General features: G+C 38.1%; 2 protein-coding genes across 2 annotated transcripts in view; one reads left to right on the forward strand and one right to left on the reverse strand.

Annotated features, from left to right (window-relative positions):
* The first annotated feature begins 1,738 nt into the window (after positions 1-1,738).
* ppp4r2a (protein phosphatase 4, regulatory subunit 2a) lies at positions 1,739-6,263 on the forward strand. The gene is made up of 9 exons (XM_057319459.1): positions 1,739-1,879; positions 2,445-2,526; positions 3,324-3,494; positions 3,599-3,692; positions 4,563-4,600; positions 4,713-4,781; positions 4,951-5,088; positions 5,172-5,449; positions 5,929-6,263. Exons 1-9 carry the CDS (start codon positions 1,846-1,848, stop codon positions 6,258-6,260), a joined length of 1,236 nt encoding a protein of 411 aa, XP_057175442.1. The 5' UTR covers positions 1,739-1,845; the 3' UTR covers positions 6,261-6,263.
* A 1,895-nt stretch (positions 6,264-8,158) lies between these two features.
* Positions 8,159-19,792, reverse strand: part of pdzrn3a (PDZ domain containing RING finger 3a) — a 31,188-nt gene continuing 19,554 nt past the window's right edge. Inside the window, 6 exon segments of the mRNA XM_057319458.1 lie at positions 8,159-9,607; positions 9,938-10,042; positions 10,132-10,233; positions 10,308-10,370; positions 10,927-11,017; positions 11,167-11,423. Of these exon segments, the coding sequence (XP_057175441.1) occupies positions 8,165-9,607; positions 9,938-10,042; positions 10,132-10,233; positions 10,308-10,370; positions 10,927-11,017; positions 11,167-11,423 (2,061 nt within the window). The 3' untranslated portion in view covers positions 8,159-8,164.

The following is a 19,792-nucleotide window of genomic DNA, read 5'->3' on the forward strand; positions in this document are numbered from 1 at the left end:
GATGTTTTCATTTTGGCACCTTTATGGATATAAACGTTCATTTGTGTCTGACAGTATTTTAGTAAAACGAGTGTATGAGCGTGCGTGTGATTAACCTAAATTAATATTTTACACTCTGTTAACAATATTCCAGAAAAAATCATTTTAAAACAAATTGATCAAAAAGTAAAACCTTGTTCTCATTACATAAACTGTAATTATAATCAAATGTCATCTCATAACAGCCCAATTAAAGAAAGTATGGTTATTACTTCCTTGATGTAAGAAACTGAAAGATCCCCATGCAGTAAGACTTGGATCAGAGTGAATACCTCACACAGTTACAGCCCATGCATACAACTCTGCTTCTGAAATCACATTCAGGATTATATTTTACAGAGGACTGGACAATTGGACATGCTTTGAACATATTGAAAACAGAGAAACGCAATGGACATTTTATAAACATCAATGATAATTTGAACATGGTGAACAATTTATTCGTTGTGCATACAGTGCCTCCTTCTGGTTAGACTTTATCACTGCGTGAGAACACGTGAAGAGTTCAACAGTTTAACAACAACCACAACCATTAAATTTTTTTTTGTGAATTCCAATTAATAGCAATCAAACTGCAGTTGGGTTGTTTAAAAGTAATAACAACACCACACAAACTTCACGTGTTTCCAAAAATGTAAAATGACTGAAGTAGACATGTTACCACTTGATTTCCCTTAGCTATGCTTTATTGTGTGGAATTGATTAATTAAATATCATAGCCTAAATGTAATATGGAAAAGCAGGGTTGCCCACTTTGGCTTCCTGACTGGAGTGAGATTTATTTATTTAATACATAATAATAATAATTAAAGTGCACAAGTCATGTACAATACTACTACTACTACTAATAATAATAATAATACTGTTATTATTATTCTTTATTCATTAATACCTTTGGGGGTGGAGTGTTAAAAAGCTTTCTAGCATTACCTTAGGGGTCTCAGAACTGTGCATACTTTATGTGGTAGGCATACTTAATGCCACGGTGGTGTTTGTATATGAAGTGGGCCTTTTTCCCATTGGTCTTCACCTCATAGTACAGTGCATTCAAGTCACTCCAGTGTTTCATAAATTCATAAAGTGACAGCTACAAACTATTTTTCATGGTTTTGTATTTTTTTTTTTGTAAATAAAACTATGTAAAACACTCTGATGTAAAGATGGATACAAAATGCTATATGATTAAATAATGAAGATAATCATTAGATATTTTGTCAGACCAACTTAGCCCCAACCTGTCAGAAAAAAATCATATGAAACTTCATGCCATGCTGTATTTACTTTGGTGTGATTTGGGCAGAGAGAGCATGAGTTTGACGTTGGCAACTAAACGGTGTGATAGTATGTGATGCCATTGCAATAAATGATTGCCCTACAGTGCTCAAAACCCGTGCCAGGTAAGGCTGGTTTTTCTGCTGGTTGTAGAGGTTTGGGCATGGGCACTAAACCACAACCTGGCCAGCATCAGGTAAGGTCAGCATACCAGATTTTAACTGGCATGGTACAGTTAGTGAAACTTTTTGTGGTTTCTGACCTTAAATAACTCTCTTTACCTCACAGACACATCACACATACACATAAATTAATATACAACTAAAGTATATTGGCATTTTGCCAGCATTTGTAAACGTGCCAGGCCAGCGTTCGAAGCCTTTTGGCGCGTGCTCAACAGCAACAGTCGGGCAGGTAGTGACGTCACCGGCGCCATATTAAAGATTTGCTGCTGTTTTCTCCGTGTCGCTGTTGCCATCTTTCTGTTGCCAGCTGGACTCGGTGAGACCAGAGAGTAGCAAGCATACCTCCACCATGGAAATCGACACACTTCTGGGAGCCTTTAGAGGTACCACAAGCAGTATTCGATATGTGTTTCACAATAACAAAACAGGTTTGGTAAACGTGTTCGCATGTAAGCTACGCTAGGTGATAAACTAGCAGCCGATGCTAGCTGCCGGGAAAAGCTCGAGGCTCACTGGCAGTTCACATCCATTTGCTCCTAACAATATATAGAAAGTGTGCTCGAGTCTCTCTCGTATATGTACCGGGTCGGAAGTAAATAAACTGGTCTGTTTCCTTGGTTGTATACAGAAAGCCGGTTAGCTCTGAGCTTACGCGGGTGTAGGTGTAGAATAGAGCACATAATACACTCATTTAATCATCGTGTACTGTTTCGGAAACCGTTTTGTTGAATGACTTAAACAAATCTGTGTCAGCCAAGTCAGCATTAAAGTTTGTTTGACCGTTACTTGTGTTCATTTATTTGAGTGCCCCAGTGATGCTACGAAACTGTTATGTTATGATTTAACACATGAACTGAGGTATGGTGTCAAAATAAGTGCACTTTTCTTACAGCTTATAGATGCGATCATGTGTTTAACAACACTGTTTGTTGACTTTTGTCACTGTAGATTTTGAGAAGAAAGGAGAAAAGGAAACCTGTCCGATTTTGGATCAGTTTTTGTCTCATGTTGCAAGAACAGGAGAAACTATGTAAGTTAAGTTCAACACTTGCAGACACATAGTCACAGTGGGATTTAGTTTTGTCCTGTTTTGGATAAACTTGCATTTAAACTGGTTTCCAATTAATCCTCTGATGTTAGGTGTCCTCTCCTTAAAAGTCTTTAAAGGCAACCATTGGTCATTTAATTATGATGATTTTTTAATCTTTTTACGTAATTGGGTGACAACGTTTTATTTGTCTTTGTTTATTTTGTTGTTAAAAATGCATTAAATATGATAATGCTTAATGCTTGTAAAATCAGTTTAAATTATATTAAAACATATTTAAAAACCGAAAATTATATAACCAACATACAAGAGCTGCTAAGGATTAGCAATGTCAGATTTCATCATCAGATGTAAAACCTACAATTAATGTGTATAAGTATACATAAAATATGTACAAAATATGTTTGAAATTTTTAATTGGTCACTCAAGACTTGGACATTAATTAAATGGCAAAGAACCATGGGAATGTGAGTTAAGACTAAATCATTCAGTTAAATCATAAATCATTCTTAAATCATTCGAACCATTATAATATGCATATTTGTGGTATTTCAATATTTGTATGTTTCTTGCAGCCCTAGTATGATTGCATTAAAATATTTAGTATAAAATCCCTTTTCTTTGCAATTTAATTCATCATGTCTCGCAGATCATTTTTTCCATCAGGGATCTGTGGGTGGGAGCTCTGTTAATGTACCTCTGACTTGGTGTACATTTTACAATTACCAATAATTTACATTCATCATATAATTGAAATCACTTCACTCTACATCCTTAGGATTCAGTGGTCCCAGTTTAAAAGCTACTTTCTCTTCAAACTTGAGAAAGTGATGGATGATTTTAACGCTTCATGTCCAGAGCAACGAGGACCTGCCAATCCAAACGTTGAGTACATTCCTTTTGAGGAGATGAAGCAGAGGATTCTCAAAATTGTCAATGGATACAACGGGTAAGTAGGAGTGGTGGAGCTAATTCAAGGAATATGAAGTGTACTGAAATGTAAGAGGAATTTTGTCCCATTGTGTTCTCGGTTAAATGTGTTTTTTTCCCCAGGATCCCTTTTACTATTCAGCGTCTTTGTGAGCTTCTTACTGAGCCAAAAAGAAACTACACAGGAACAGACAAGTTCCTCAGGGGCGTGGAGAAGGTGTGTTGTGTTCTTAGTTCACTTGCTTTTAACTTCATTATTATGTGCCAAAATGCATAATTTATTCAGGTTTAATAAAATTTACAGTAAACTGTGATTGATGCTGATGAAACCTTGCTGAAAATGGAACATTTTAAAATAAAACTAAATGTGACCCTGGTCTTAATGGTCAATTTTTCGAAATTGAGATTTTACATCATCTGAAAGCTGAATAAATAAGCTTTCCATTGATGTATGGTTTGTTAGGATAAGATGATATTTGGCTGAGATGCAACATTTTGAAAATCTGGAATCCAAGGGTGCAAAAAAATATATTGAGAAAATCACCTTTAAAGTTGTCCAAATGAAGTCCTTACTCTTATGCAAAGCATATTACTCACAAAAATATATTTAAAAAAAAAATCTTCACGGAACATGATCTTTACTTAATATCCTAATGATTTTTGGCATAAAAGAAAAAAACGATAATTTTGAATTCACTGAAAATGTTCTGGTTTTGTGGTCCAGGGTCACATATTTCAATATTGTATCAATCGGCACTCTTTGTGGTATCATTTTTTTGCATACAGAAAAAAAAGTTATCATAAAGTTGAAGTTGAAATAAATGAGTTTGTTGTATGTCATTGAATGCTATCGAACGCTAATATCTCCAAAACTGCTACTTTATAGGAAATAAAAAAACACAGCATTTTAAATAATTAAACAAGCTCTTATCAATTCTTTTATTGGTTAAATATTTGCAAAACCCACAGACAAACATGAAGGGTGACCAATGGTAGTGATTTATAAAAAAAAATCCGGCTGACTGCAACAATATGCGTTTTTAATGTTTTTTTTCTTTCTTAATCTCAAACACATTGTTCTTTTCAGAATGTGATGGTGGTCAGTTGCGTGTATCCTACCTCAGAGTGAGTTTTTCATACTTTTCGTTTTACTTTCTGTTACTTACACCGATGCACGTCATGTGTTGAAAAATTGTTCTTCTGCCCTTAAGACCGTTGTGCATCTTTGTGTTTGAAGGAAAAAAGGTTGTGTAAACAGAATGAATGGGGTCATGTTCCCTGGCAACACTTCAGCTTTTCCTGATAGGTGAGTTTATCATTTCAACACCATTATGTAGACTTTAAATGGTCTCCTGGGTCAGCGACATTTTGAATTGAATCGTGGAATGCCAGCATGCTTTCAAGAGACACTAGGTCATGATGGACTTCATTTAACTGTCGGGTAAATGGATGTGTTTTTGATTTGTCTGTTATAGAAATGTGAATGGTCCAGGAACCCCCAGACCACTAAACAGACCAAAACTCTCCCTGTCCAGCAGCGTAGCTACCAACGGCCTTCCCGACAGCACAGAAAGCAAAGAACAATCTCCTGACCAATCAGAGAGAACAGCCAAGTAAGTCTAACAATGCACCTTGAATGTACCCTGCTTGTGACTATGTATTGGAGGGTCAGACTTGCGTGCTTTTTTTATTTTAGTGAGTCTTCAGCATCGGAAGCAGAAGTTTCACATGGTGGTTCAGTAAAAAGTAAACACTGTGAGGATGAGGACGTTACAAACGCTGAAACCCACGAAGCAAAGAGGCTCAAGTTTGACGACGAAAACTATGAAGATGAAATGGAGAAGAGGCAGGAGGGAAAGGAGTCGCCATGTTCGACGGCAACAGAGAGCTCGCCGGATATGCCGCAGTCCTCATCAGATGTCACTGCAGAAGTAAAGGATAACAAACAGGATGAATTCAACGCTGAAGATCAAGGTATGTGCCCCACTGTTGGATCACCTATAAGGTTACACCAGCAGCACTATTGTGAATAGGTTTTGGGATAGTTCACCTAAAAATGAGAGTGGAACGCAAAATGATATTTTAGGGACTAATCGGTCGCGTCTGACATCTGTTCTATTGAAAAGATGCAATAGAAGTGAATGGTGACTGAAGTAGTCAGTGCCAAACATTTTACAAATATTTTGTTAAGTCATGCACAATGCATTTGTATTTCAGAGTCCTCCCATGAGTGCTAGCGGCAGCTTTTTACTACCGTCTCTAATAATGATGACTCAGAAAAACATGCTAAAAATAAAAACTGCTGTACAATTCCTTTTTTTCTCTTCATGTTTTTGTCACTTTGGTTTTGCAACCGAATCTTCAAATATGAATATATTATACATCCTGTTTTCATATCAGCAGCTGTTTGAGATCTCGCTGCATATTTGACATCTCTGCTCCTCTCTCCACAGAACCCTCTAGCACACAGTCAGAGTCTCCTGAAAACGGGTTTGATAGATCCTCTTCCGAAGGTTCACCCAGCCCTTCCCACAACGAGGAGTCCGACCCACCAGAACAGGAGCAGCCGAAGAGGGAAGAGAGTGCCGAGGCGCAGCAAACAGAGGAGAGAAACGACCCCGTAAGCAGTAGCAGCAATAATAGCAGTGAAGAGGGAGCGTCCAGTCCAGAGACTGCGTCTGCGTGTCCCAGCAGTTCCACAGAGCTGTCAGCAGAGGGCAGTACCACTGCAGACATCAGCTCGGATAGCTCAGACACTGCAGAAGACGCCATGGAACAAGAATGAAGCATGTCGTCGATTTTTACACTGTACTGTACAAATCCCTAAAACACTTTTCCTATAAAGTGAGCTGATCTTTTACAAAAACTCAGCAGGAGTGTCCTAGAGGCGTCTTGAAAGGCCTCGCGAGGGATCTTCTTATGACCCATCCTCTTTTTATAAGAGGGTTCTCCAAAAAACACGTCGAAAAAACTGAAAGCTGATTCTTTTTGATGGTTTGCAGGAGCGTTTGTCATTGGATAACATTCTCTAATGCTGTACTAATCACGGGCATCATCATCTCCACACCAACACGTTCTAAAGCTGTCCGAAAATCACACGACTGTCTTTCCCACGACTCTGTGAAATGGTGACGAATCTTTGGTCCGAGTATGTGTCGTGAGTGCGTTTGCTTTAGTTTGTCCAGGTTGGTGTCCGTAAGAAGGTCCCGGGATTCACTTTGACTGGCAAACCAATGTCTAAACATTCCAGGAGAAACACCCCTCGCTCAGACTGCCTTTCGCATTCATCCGCTTGCTAGTGGCACGGAGTGCGCTATAGCAGCATAAGACATCAATTTTTCTTTCTTTTTTTGCGAGTAGTTTGTTCTAACGTTTATTTTTAGTACCTTTGATTTTAACTGCCTTCCCAGCATTTCACTGAAATTTATTTAATCCACTGGTGCTGGTAAATAGATTCTAAAATTGACTAATGTCATTTTCCATGCATTAGATACTCAAGTGCTGTTGGTTGCAACGTTATGGTAATTTAATATAGTGAGCCTGTCTTTTCAAACAAGACGTAATGTGCTTAACCACTATCGAGCCATCCTAATTTTGTTACAAGCTTTTCCTTTTCACCGAACAATGGCAAACAGCTGTGTTTCAAAAGGTTTCAATGAGCAACACTTTGTCAACACCAACTCTTAAACTGTATTTTTCCATCACCGTGTATACAGGCTGTCCGACCCATGCCTATTTTCACTTTTTGATATTTAGAATTTTTAAATTAAAGTAGATTTTGTAGATTGTAATATGTGTTCACTGCTTTTGTGAAAAGTGAAACTGTATGATTTCAATGTGAACTGAATGCTTGGGCTTTCAGCAGTATTTCTGAAGAGCAATAAACGTTCACATCAAAAGCAGCGATATGCATAATCTGTGGCAACTCTACATTTCAATTGAATGAAACGCCTTGGTATATGATTTCATACTTTTAGACACAGATGCAATGAATGGTTCATCTTCAGGCAACGTTTTTGTACAATTAATAAAACAAAACTTTAGGCTGTTTGAACAAGTGGATCCCAGCCATGTTTATTAAATGAGTGATATGCAAATAATATACACCTACATTTTAACATAAAATCTGGTTTTACACATAACTACTGTTAAGTTCAATAAAATATTTAATTAGAAAGTGATTTGGTGCAGCCTCAAGTTGTGTAGTCTCTCAGTAAAAAATTCAGACATGAAATCAATTGATGATGTGGTCTCTGTAAACTTTTTCCTGGACAGGGATTATATTAAACCTGGAGGACTAGGCCTCAGTGACAATAAAACAACAAAACATCTTGAGACGGGTCTTCAATAATGCTCCCGGAGGCCCACTGTCCTGCAGAGTTTAGCTCCAACCATAATCAAACACCTAAACCAGCAAGACCTTCAGGATCAATTAAGGATCTTCAAGATCACTTAAAAAAAGATCTAGGTCTTGAGACAAAAAACTCTGCTGATATACAGGTATTGTATGATATGCAAGTGCAAGTTGTTTTAAGACAGCTCTAACATTTATTTCAGTCTGGGACTAAAGCCCTGTTCAGGAAACCGCCCCTAAATGACTTGCCTCTTCAAATGAGGCACGATTTCCCACACCAACCTACAATCAAATTTACACAGTAAACCTATAAGTGCCCTAAACCAAACAATCCCTTACACTGTAGTCACCGAAAGAAAGGAATTATATAGTCTTGTCCCATCTGTTGACCTCGTACCATGTGTCAGCAGCTCCTGAATGGTCATCCAGTTATCAAGAATCCTCTTATTCCTTCTCCTCGTCATCTTTTTGTGGCTGAGCTGAATAATATCTGGTGCCGCCTTGTCATCCCTAGCACCACCCAGCTCAATACGACCCTGCTTGATCAGTTCCCGCCTTTGCCGTTGTTCCTTCGCATGTACTACGTGCTGCTTGCGCTCCTCCTTGTTCCAGTATCGACCCAGTTTGAGTTCGCTCGTCGCATCGTCATCGGTTGTCACGCTGCAGCGTTCTTCACGAATGCGCAATGCACGTTCCTTCAGCAGCTGATCCCTTGTAGGTCTTTTGGTGATGTACCGTGTTCCGTTGCTGCGGATTTTTACCTTCCACTCCATCTTGGGCCTGGAGAAACAGGGAGTTGGGTTCTTGCAAAGGCTGACTAAGCTGATTTGACTCTGGGCGTACTCGACAGCTGACTTTTGCTGGATAAGGTGCATGTAGCTTTTGTAATGTTGGGCGTGGGCTGGGATATATAGGGATTGACATTTCCCTGGGGTCTTCTTAACATTCTGCTTTGTTTTTGCCCCATTCAGGACCTCTGAATTCCCTTGAGGAGAGTGACTTTTGGAGCTGGTTTCTTGAATTGGAGAAAGAGGATGCTTGGGGCATGGTTTGGATGAGTTGCGTCCGTGCACAGGAGAATTTATTCCCTTGTCTTTGGTAACCACACTTTGAAAGTCAGGAGAAAGTTCATCAGGAGGAGGGATACTCCAACCGCTTTCTCCAGTGTTGTAAGCACTAGAGCTTTCCTTGTCCGCTTGCTTCCCGTCTTGATGGACTTTTTCCACACTTGTCAAGTGCTTTGTACCAGAATCATTGCTCGATGGTTCACCTTCTCCGGTTTGAAGACTATGTGCCTGTATGATGCGTAGACACTCTAGCTCAATTTTCAGCAGTTCCTCATTGAGCATCTGAACATCCAGTTCTTCACTGTCCAAACTAACTCTTTCTCCGTATAGCTTGGCATCGTGCTCCACGTATTCACAAGGACTGCTTCCATTCGGCGTGCATTTCAGTTCAAGCAGTTCCCGGAAGCGTTTGCACACCATGCCAGGCGAATCCAGGAATCTTCCGCTGTCTCCATTGTCAACAGACAACGAGGAGTCATTGCTTAGATGTATGTCTCTACTTTCCATAGTGTCTTGGCCATAGTTACATTTTTTGTGGTTTCCTGGAAGTGTGTCTCAAACAGAAGTCACGTCGTCACCCAAGATGTCCTGCTCGGAGCTTTCATCATTACGAGTGCTGTCATCTGTGCGCCCCACACCGCTGTCTTTCTCGTGAAGGTTGGACTGTATAGTTGCCGTATCAGTAGTACCTCCATCATCTTCATGTCTGCTCTGTTAAAATCAAGAATACGTTTTTTGCTTTAACAAGCGTACTATTGCCATGGTCTACTAGACTGAATATGTGCTGGGGATACTGTATGTAAAGATCGTGATTGTTTGACATGAACAAATTTATAGAATGTTCTTCTGTTCTGGCAGGAATTAAGTGTGTTAACAACAGGCAACTTAGAACCACAACAGCTATTCATTAGCTGCAATTCTCAGTTGAACCAGTGACTTGAGTCAACTAGGATCGAACTGGTTTGCAACATACTAGATATAAAGGAAAGTGGTTTCTAGCCAGTTGGATGTAACTAAGCAATCTGAACATCATTAACTTGCCTCCTTCAGCATTCTTGCAGTGAACTCCATGGCCCGATGATGCTTCGACATATCAATGCGCAAGTCATCTACGAAGTGGTTTCTATCCTCCAGCAAGCAATTGCCCTAAAACACAGACCCAAAATGTTCTTATTTTTTTAATTTAAATCATATTATTTTAAAAATCTTTTGAGGTCACAGAACAGCTAGCAGACCTGATTTTGAGGTCGAGCCGCTAGGAGGGTCACATTTTTGCTTTCCACCTCTGTTAAAGGTCTCACTGCCTCCTCATGGCTCTGGATGTCCACACCATTGATCTTCAATGTGTGTAAAAGCAAAATGAGTTTTGGTCATATTATGCCACTGCGATGAAAAATCAAAACGAATATACCTGGATAATCTGGTCTCTCTCCTGGATTCTGCCATTTTTTGCTGTAACACCATCTGGATGAATCTAGGAATTTAAAAATGCATTGGATGTTTTGATAGTTTGAAGAACATTAGTAACCAAACAACATTAGACCCCATAGACTTTCATCGTATAGACACAAAACCACTGAGACATTTCTCAAAATATCTTCTTTCGGGTTCCACAGAAGAAAGAGTCACATACATGCATGTTTTGAACAACCTGAGGGTGAATAAATGACAGAATTTGTATTTTTAAGTGAACTATCCCATCAATGCATCTCAACTTCCGTCTTATAGCATACCGTCAGTCCAAACATATCCTGAGAGCTTTTCCTCTTTAGAGTAACCTATTATAACACAGATAATTGTTTTGATGACAGAGATCTGCTGGAAGGGAGTTGTATGCTTAAGTCTTAAGCGCAAAGCCAGTAGGAAAAATTAATAGCAGTTGATTAATTCACTTCTTAAACCCAGGTGCAATGTGTCTTGTTTGTTTTGCATAAGTAATAGAGAACACAGCAAATACAAATTAAAATAACCCCACAAGACAAGCAGACTCCATTTTAACAGCACTCAAGAGATTATAGACAACATAATACCTCATATTCAAGTCCTCTACTTTCAATGGCTTCCTGTGTGCCGACGAAGAAGTCTGGTTGGGAAGGTGAATCATGTCTTGTCATGTGACAGCTACATTACAGATGAAAAATGTAATGTTAATTGAAGCGGCATTCACAGCAATGCTTATTTTAATATAAAACCTGCTCTCAAGTTTTATTGTTATATTAGCAGTGATAAGGCTGGACAAAGAAAGACGTGACGTGATGACACACACTTACTCAGTGGGTATAAGGAAAGTGTCCAGCACAGCCATACCCAATGGCAATGATGGAGAGGGAAGCTTGACCATAGCCTCTATATGTTTCAGATATTTGAAAGTAATGTTGGTTTGAGTACTGCTGTCCACACTCTGGACCGGCACAAGAGTCTTTTGTGCTTTCCTGCGCAATATCCGAATCTCAATGGGCTCTTTGGCTGTTTGAAAGGCCTCTACTGCTTGATCGTGTGTGGCCTGGGAAAGGTTCCTTCCATTCACCTACACAAAAGAAAAGTGCGATTAGATCGACACAATCTTGCGGGAATTCAGAACTTGTATGAGGTGGATAATTTGTATCAATTTGTATGATCTTATTGGTATGTTTTAGTATGATTTGCTGTCGCACCAATGATTTAGGGGTGGGGTTGGCAAGAGGATTCAGTATTGCATTTTTATAATAATTGTACGAATAGATCATATTGTATGAATTCATACAAATGAGCCACCTCGTAAAATTGTTAAGAATATCTGTGAGATCAGGTTGATCAGATTCATTTGATGTAAATAAACAAATGTAGAGGTAGATTTGATGCAACTATTTTAAATAAAGTACAATTTGACGATGTGAAAAAAGTTCAATATACACTTTTTAGATCTTTCTAAGAAAAAACATCTAGACAAACAAATCACATTAAAGTCTATTTCAGCTTAATATGCAGAGACTAGCCATTTGTAGATTGATTCCTCTGAAAAGTAAAAACACATTACTTATGTTGTGAGTTACAGTACGTGTACTTAATATAGTAAAAACTAAATGTATTACAAAATGTATCATTACAATGAACAAGAATACATTAAAAAAAAGTGTAACCTTTGGGTCAATATTTTATTGCTTCAAAAAGTAAATGCCAACATGACAAAGAACCCCGCGATGATTACTGTTTTGTTTGATTTTAATTATCTTGCTTTTTTTATTGTGTTTTTCCCTCCATGGTACACTTCAAATGGTGGTCAATATGACTGTCTTCAACAAGCAAATGTGAAGAGAGAGAGAGAGTGATTTAATGCGTTACATTTAAAATAATGAACTTAAAATCTCACTTTATAACTTGTGCAACTTTAGTTTTATATTTACCAATAATGACTTAAATATCAGCATAGGGAAATGCCTAAAATCTAATAACATACAATACAAATGATATATATATTGTACATTAAATACAGTATAACATTTTACAGTACACATACACTCTTAAAAATAAAGGTGCTTCACGACGGCATAGAAGAACATTTTTTGTCTCAATGGTTCCATAAAGATCCTTTAACATCCGAAGAACCTTTCTGTTCTTTGTGTCGAAAAAAGGTTCTTTAGATTATAAAAAGGTAATAAAGAGATGGTTCTTTAAAGAACCTTTGACTGAATGGTTCTTTGTGGAACCACTATGTCATCGTTTATTTTTAAGCACCTTTATTTTTAAGAGTGTGAAAGCTACAAACAGTAGCAGAATCCTAAAAAACTCTTTAAGGCTTTAACACTAATTCAAGAAGCATTTTAAAATACGATAGCCATCATAACAACAATCTAACCTGCAAGAAGACAGTAAACAGACAAGTCTTGCTGTATAAAATGTTGTATAATTCACCTTAAAAACAAAATGGTTTGCAAGAGTTTGTTTTGCCCTTTTTGCAAGGGCACTGGCTCTGTATTTATTACAGCAAAGTCATATTTAACCGTCATACACTTCATTTTCATTGATTAAAGTTCAACAAGGTGTGAAAAAGCTTTTAAATCTCACACAGGTGTGCAGATGAACTAATATGAAAGATCTTAATTATCAAAGCACTGTCAGCTGCAATCTCAGAGCTCATATCCTCAGTGACCTCAACTCAATCTGTGGTCTCTTCTGAAATCTACCAATGGCAATAACACACGCGGGAGCCTTGTCAGTGTGCTCATTCATGTGTGAGCTGACAAACTACTTTAAATTCACTCATGATCTCCTCGGCTGTTTCGCTTATGTTTTTTGGCACATGGGGTACAGACTTCACTGCATACTCGAGTATAATTCACTCCGACATCTGACTAAATCCGGATGCATGTGGTACTATGTATTGCAAACGACAATTTAGTTTCTTTTAAATTTCTTTACTTTTATTTATTTGTTTGCTGAATTGCATCAAATTGATTCAATTTAACTGTTATGCAAAAAGCATTCGTAAACATTACAAAATAAAAGCGCAGATCCAACTGACCAATAACATCATTCTATTTACATCATTTATTTCTTTATTGATTTTATGATTTTTTTAAACAATATTGAGGGACAAGTTACAAATAAGTTTAGCATCCTCTAGCATAGAGTTTCTGCCCAATACAGGAGGTCAACTGGAGGTTAAATATGGTCGCAGCTCATTGCACAGGGGTTATAGAAATGCTACTTAAAAAAAAACAAATAAACAAACAAACACACAAACACACACACTCATCAAGTATTTTGACAGGATCGCAAACATTACTCACTCTTCTTCATGAGAGTGTGACCCTATCATGACCCTGTCAAATGTACGCGGTCTCCAAAACACATTCTTTTCTTCTTATAAAATAACCTTTCGCAACCGTTTCTGCTAAACAGACTCCAAAAACAAACTAAGTCCCCTTAGGTATGCGAAAGGCTTTAACTGATGATTATACAATTAAATAAAAACTGATTAAGCATTGATCACACACCCAGCGCTTGTTAATAAAGAAAACAAACAACACCAGATAAGATAAACACTCAAACACAGTAAAATCGCCAGTGTTAAAAAAGGTCAAATTAACTCTCACAGTGTATATATAATCCATACTTTGAGAGTGTGGATTATATATACACTGTGAGTGTTAATTTGACCTTTTTTAACACTGGCGATTGAACCAGTCACTGATTTACCTGACGTATGCCGGGGAGCAGTTTGTGATGCCCATCTGACCGCTGTATAGTACAAAGATTGCATCCCATGGTAAAAAGACATCAGAAAATACTACAGCCGCTCCAAAGTAACAATAAACAAAGCAAAGGAATCAAAGCGAGGCCGGTGTCTGTCAGTATCTACAGATTGAAACAGAACCAGACACAACAACTCCAGCGTGACTGTGTTTGTGTCTGTAAACCCACACGCATGTGACAGCATGTTTCCCGCTCCCACCTCTCTCTCTCTCTCATTAAAGCAAGGTGCTATCTGTGTTCTCAACTGCTCTCTTTATCGTCAAAACAACAAGTCAACCCTATAATCAACAATCCACTCCATTATCAAGCAGAAAAAAAGCATGTTCTTCAGGTGTAGCTGTACAAGTCTGTTCCATTATGTGTGGAAACAAGTGAGAGATTGCCACAAGCAGCTCGACAGAACATTTTCTGTCAGTAAGATAAGCTTCATGTCGACATGCTCAGCAGCAGAAGCACAACTGGAGGGTGGTCTGCACAACTGGAGGGTGGTATATTTGTTATTACTCTTAAAGGTCCAGTGTATGAAATTTAGCGGTATTTAGTGGCGAGGTTGCAAATTGCAGCCAATGGCTCACTCCACCCTTCTCTTTCAAGGCACTACGGAGGCTGACACAGGACAAAGATGTTGTCACGTTTTGGCTTCTTTGCCAAAGGAGATAATGTATTTATGAAACGTGCTCTGTAGAGCAGTTTGTCCGTTCTGGATTTTTCATGAAGGTCACCAAGAAACGTCTTTGTTTGATTTATATTGCTGCATATAAAAACTGATGTTGTAAAAAGAAATGAACGTTTTTGGCTTTTAATGTGAATATGCTAGCCTTAAGGCTAGCTATAACCTAGTGTGCCCAAAACATTGACAAAATTGACATTTAGAAGATAAAAGCGTTTACGCTTTAAACTCTGACCTCCGTCAATACAGATCAATGATTTTTGACTTTATTCTGCACTTCAGCTTCTCATCAGATTTTTCTGACCAATCACATGCTTCAAAACCTGTATGACTTTCTTTCTTTTGAAGAAAACAAAAGAGGATATTTTGAAGAAGGTTGGTAATCAAACAACATTGACAAAACAATACATCTTTTCTGTTCCATACAAGAAAGAGTCATATCCTCACTGTGCTTCTGAAACATTGTACTTTTAAAATGATTAAATACTGTGCTATCAAAGTTGACGAGCACTTTTTATTGGTTAGATATTTGCAAAACCCAGTGCCAAACATAAAGGGGGTGACTAATAATGATGATTTATGACAAAAAATAAAAATCATGAAATATGGAGAAACAAGGTTTCAGAAGGACAGTAGCGAAATACAAGTATTCATAGTTTAAATCTGGCTTTTGACATTTTCTGAACGTATTTCCGACTTTCCATTCTTGGTGGCTCTCATCCATGAACACGCACAACATGCAAAAACGTGACATGCTACAGGGAAAAAACACATCTTGTTCCTTTCAGATCAGTCACTGCATACAGTTTGTTTGGTGCACAGACGTGATCTGTGTATGTAAACACGGCTCACGCTGAGGGAGCAAACGGCAAGAGCAGCAGTAAAAGGTCAATATCAAAGTCCCTGTACACTGATGTGTAAAGATATCAAGATTATTAATCTTATCTCCAGGGCCTGTATTCACACAGTGAGTATAATCCCTTTTCCATATACGCCTTATTGCTCCATCAGGCTAATGGAAATCTCTGCTCGGGCTCTGTATCACTGAACTACAGCGTCTGCTGCAGTGCTTCAAGCCAATAGGATTGGAACGGACACATATGGATAAAAAAGTAGAGCAAAAATAAAAGCCATACGGATTTGGAACGAGTGTAAACGAAGACAGCCATTAAAAATTTTAGGGTCACTTGTGTGAAATGTTTCCCTTGATATTACAAATCTTTTCTAGTGAAGGCATATGCCTAAATGTCTGAAAGTAGTTCTGTAGACAAAAATGTAATCGTTTAAACACAGTTTTTGTCATTGCAAAACTAAAATGTTATTTTTTATTCATGTTTTAAATGGATGACTAACAAAAGTTGTCTGATTGATATATCAATTCTCTAGACAAAGTGTGACATCACTGAGTATTCTAATTTTAAAACGATTTTAAATCTAAAAATGATTTTTTTAGTACATAATTTAGAACATAATTCCCTATAGTTACATTTGTGTTATTCCATAGTTATGATGAGTTTACTATTGTTCTAAAATTTAAAAAAAATATTTATAAAATATTCAAAGGTTACACTAAACTTAATAAAATGAAAATGTAATATTAATAAAATAATAATAGTGTGTGCGCACCAAAAGTGGGATTACTTGTTTTTCACATCACTCGCGCAAATAAAAACATTGCGCGATAGGGAGTGTCTTAGCGTGTCCATGATGTGTCAAACTGGGCATGCCAATAAACTCTTTGTGCGCATTTCCCGCTCTAGTTGAATTTTTTTAACTTGCGTAAGACGCAATTTAGCCGTGAATATCACGCGTTCACAACAATCGCGTCGCCCAATTTGCGTCTTCTTGTTGCCCAGTGTGGTGGTGAAAAATGACTCCTGTCAAATTACGACTCCCCATTCCCCACTAATGTTAGGTTTAGGATTAGTTGTGAGGGCAGGGTTAGGATTAGCTAATCTTGCAGCAGTATCAATGAGGGGAGTTGTAATCTGGCGGGGAGTCCACCTTCGGCACAACACCGAAGAATTTGCATCTATTTGCGTCTTTTCATTGACTTTATATGTAATCTACTTGGGCAAATAATTACATTCGTTTTTGGTGAATGTAATGAGTAAGTCTAAACTGCTAGTGTATATTTGTATAGGCCATTAAAGTTTAAGGGCCAGATTTGCTAACATCTTGTGCCTCTTTTGGCGTAAAAAAAACTACTGTCGGTATTTACTACATTTACATTTACATTTACGCATTTAGCAGATGCTTTTATCTAAAGTGACTTACATTGCATTATCCTATACATTTGTTTCTAAGTATGTGCAATCCCCTTGGATCGAACCCACGACCTTGACGTTGTTAGCGCCATGCTCTTACCACTGAGCTACAGGAAAGCTAAAGTATTAAATTACTAAAGACACGTGTGACACAGCTGTTTTTTTGCGACTGATCTTATTGCATATGCATTTGTAGGAGTTTCCTCTTCAGACGCACACTTTATAGGAGAAGAGGGGTTAAATTAATCACACAATTAATCACACACCCGATTTACTAAGGTTTGCACTCTCGTCATTGTACTGGTGGCTGACCATCTGGCGTTCCGGGTGTTTTCCCTGTGGGCCGCTAACGTAAGGGGCCGGAACGGATGCTTGGGATGCTCAGATGGACGTATTATAAATGTGAATGCAGAAGACACGCAAGCATGCCACCCCCCCAGTCGACAGATTTAACCATGGATCCACCTCCAGGTTGACAGACCCGATGCACCTATCCCCAACCCCAGACACCCCCCCCCGGACGACAGAAATGGTGGAGGGACGATCTGTGCCAAAAATGCCAGGGCCGATTTTTCTTCCCAGTCCAGCCCTGCTGGTATTTGTGGCTTTATTTCATTTATTATAAATTTTATATTGCACCTGTGTTTTTAATGTGCGCCTTGTTAGTAATCACCTACAGAAATTTCCACTCCCATCGACTCCTTTTTGAAATTGCACTCTCGCTCTATTTTGCTCTGTTTTGTAATACTTAAAATAACACTTAATAAACTTAATGTGCATAGTACAGTATATACAAGCCATTTGTAGGCTGACTGAAGAATAAAACGTAAACACTATGGCCCTGTGGCTTTAGTGATGCCGAAATCACACACTTTAAGCATTGTGCTTTGTTTTGCAGGGCCTTTAAACTGTAAGATTAATCTATAACAAATGTGATGACAGCAAATTATGATTCATTATAATTAGCATAGACCCATCATTGAACCAATTCATTATATAACTAGAGAGCTTATTCAGCTCTGTTTTGTAAAGATTCATAATTTCGTTGGACATCTGTGCTGTAGCTCAATGTTGTTATATCTTCCATTTCTGTCTGTCTTTAAAGAAGGAGTGATGATTCAGTTTATGGAAGAACACGTCTTCTGTACATGACACAGCTCACAGTAGCTCCTTCTCAGTTCAATGGCAACAATTTTAGAAAAATTATGACTCATGCTATTCAGTTCTGTTTCGTTCTATTTTAATCCTCCAGGATTTAAAAATGGCCCTTGTTCGGTAAATTCTGTGGTCCAGTATTATGACCGTCAAAGCGTTTATTTGACAGTTGCCACCGGCATCCAATCTCCTACGCCATGCTATAGCTTCATATCCCTCGCTCCTTATGATCTCCTTCTTCTCTCGTAATCATATAAATTAATTTCTAATCAACATTTTATTTCCATTTATTTACTGGATAACTGCTCATTTTGTGGAAATGTTGCCAAAGCATGATATGAATACAGGATGAAGTGTGATAGAACCCCTGGTGGCGTAAAGGATCATATCGATACAGGACATAAATTGCAAGCTCTTGTCACATAAACAATTATTATAATAACACACCAGCACTGGTCACGTTCACTCAAGATTTCCACAGAAAGCGCCTGTAAGCTTGTTTGCAACATCTTGACATGAAAGTACATGCCATACAGATACCTTGTTATGTGCATTTAGAACAACCTGTACAAAAACAACCATAAAATAAACCCATCAAAACTTCAAGGGTTGAGTCAAGTATGATGTGAAATATTCAGCTTGAATGTTTTTGAAAATGAAACACCTGTTTAAACATTGACAGACTCCCTCTTGCTTTAATACAAACTACACAGACCTTAAAACAATGGTACTTATAGTCCTATGTGGTTTATCGGGGACATTTTTCAAATCTTCAATGCTTATCATACAACAACAGTAGAAGCAAATAAACAGAATTACGACCATTCAACAGGGACAAAACATAAGAACTGGTTTATTCCTCACTATACAATCTCAAATATCAAGATTAATAATTACAATTTTACAATGTGTACATTTTATATATAGTCATCACATGAGGTCATGGATGAGGTCATCTGACAAGTATCACTGGTAAATGAAACATGTCTCAGGTATTTAATGATCACAGTTTAGTGCACGTCAGAAGTGGAACACACCTATCAATATTAGGTAGGTATATTCTATGACCAATCAGAAATCATTAACAGTGAAAGCTTGTGTGACATGAGCTTCTTTGTTGATTGTCCAGTCATTGCTAACATCATTGTCTCAGCACATGTGAGTCCATCTGTCATGGCTGATGACAAAGCCTTTGGTTATGTGTGGAGAGAAACATATTGTTGTCCTTTTGACAATAATATACGTTCTCTCCAGTGTCTCGTCATTGGCCCCGCCTCTCTCGTTTCCTTGTTATCTTTCCCTGAGTGTTTTATTACCCACACCTGCCCTGTGTCGTTATCCCTCTTTTGTGTTCCCTTTAAATGCCCTCATGTTTCATTGTCCTGTGCTCGGTGATTGTATCCAGTTCGTCCCTCGTCCTCTGTCTTTGCTTCCCAGTGAGTCTCTTGTCTTGTTTGATTATTACTTAGTTCTCGTTTTTGCCCCCTTGAGGGAAGTTTTTGTTTACCCATTTATATATATATTCTTAGTTCAGACTTCCCCATCGTGGGTGTTTTGCTTTGTTCCCTT

The sequence above is a fragment of the Triplophysa rosa genome, linkage group LG21 (genome assembly GCF_024868665.1).
Source record: "Triplophysa rosa linkage group LG21, Trosa_1v2, whole genome shotgun sequence".
NCBI classification, from domain to species: Eukaryota; Metazoa; Chordata; class Actinopteri; order Cypriniformes; family Nemacheilidae; genus Triplophysa; species Triplophysa rosa.

What these genes read in the sequence shown, in the direction of transcription:
- ppp4r2a (XM_057319459.1), top strand. Translation starts at nt 1,846, where the DNA reads ATGGAAATCGACACACTTCTGGGAGCCTTTAGAG. An exon ending in ACTTCTGGGAGCCTTTAGAG is followed by an intron (nt 1,880 to 2,444) that starts GTACCACAAGCA and finishes TTGTCACTGTAG; the next exon opens with ATTTTGAGAAGAAAGGAGAA. An exon ending in TGCGTGTATCCTACCTCAGA is followed by an intron (nt 4,601 to 4,712) that starts GTGAGTTTTTCA and finishes TTGTGTTTGAAG; the next exon opens with GAAAAAAGGTTGTGTAAACA.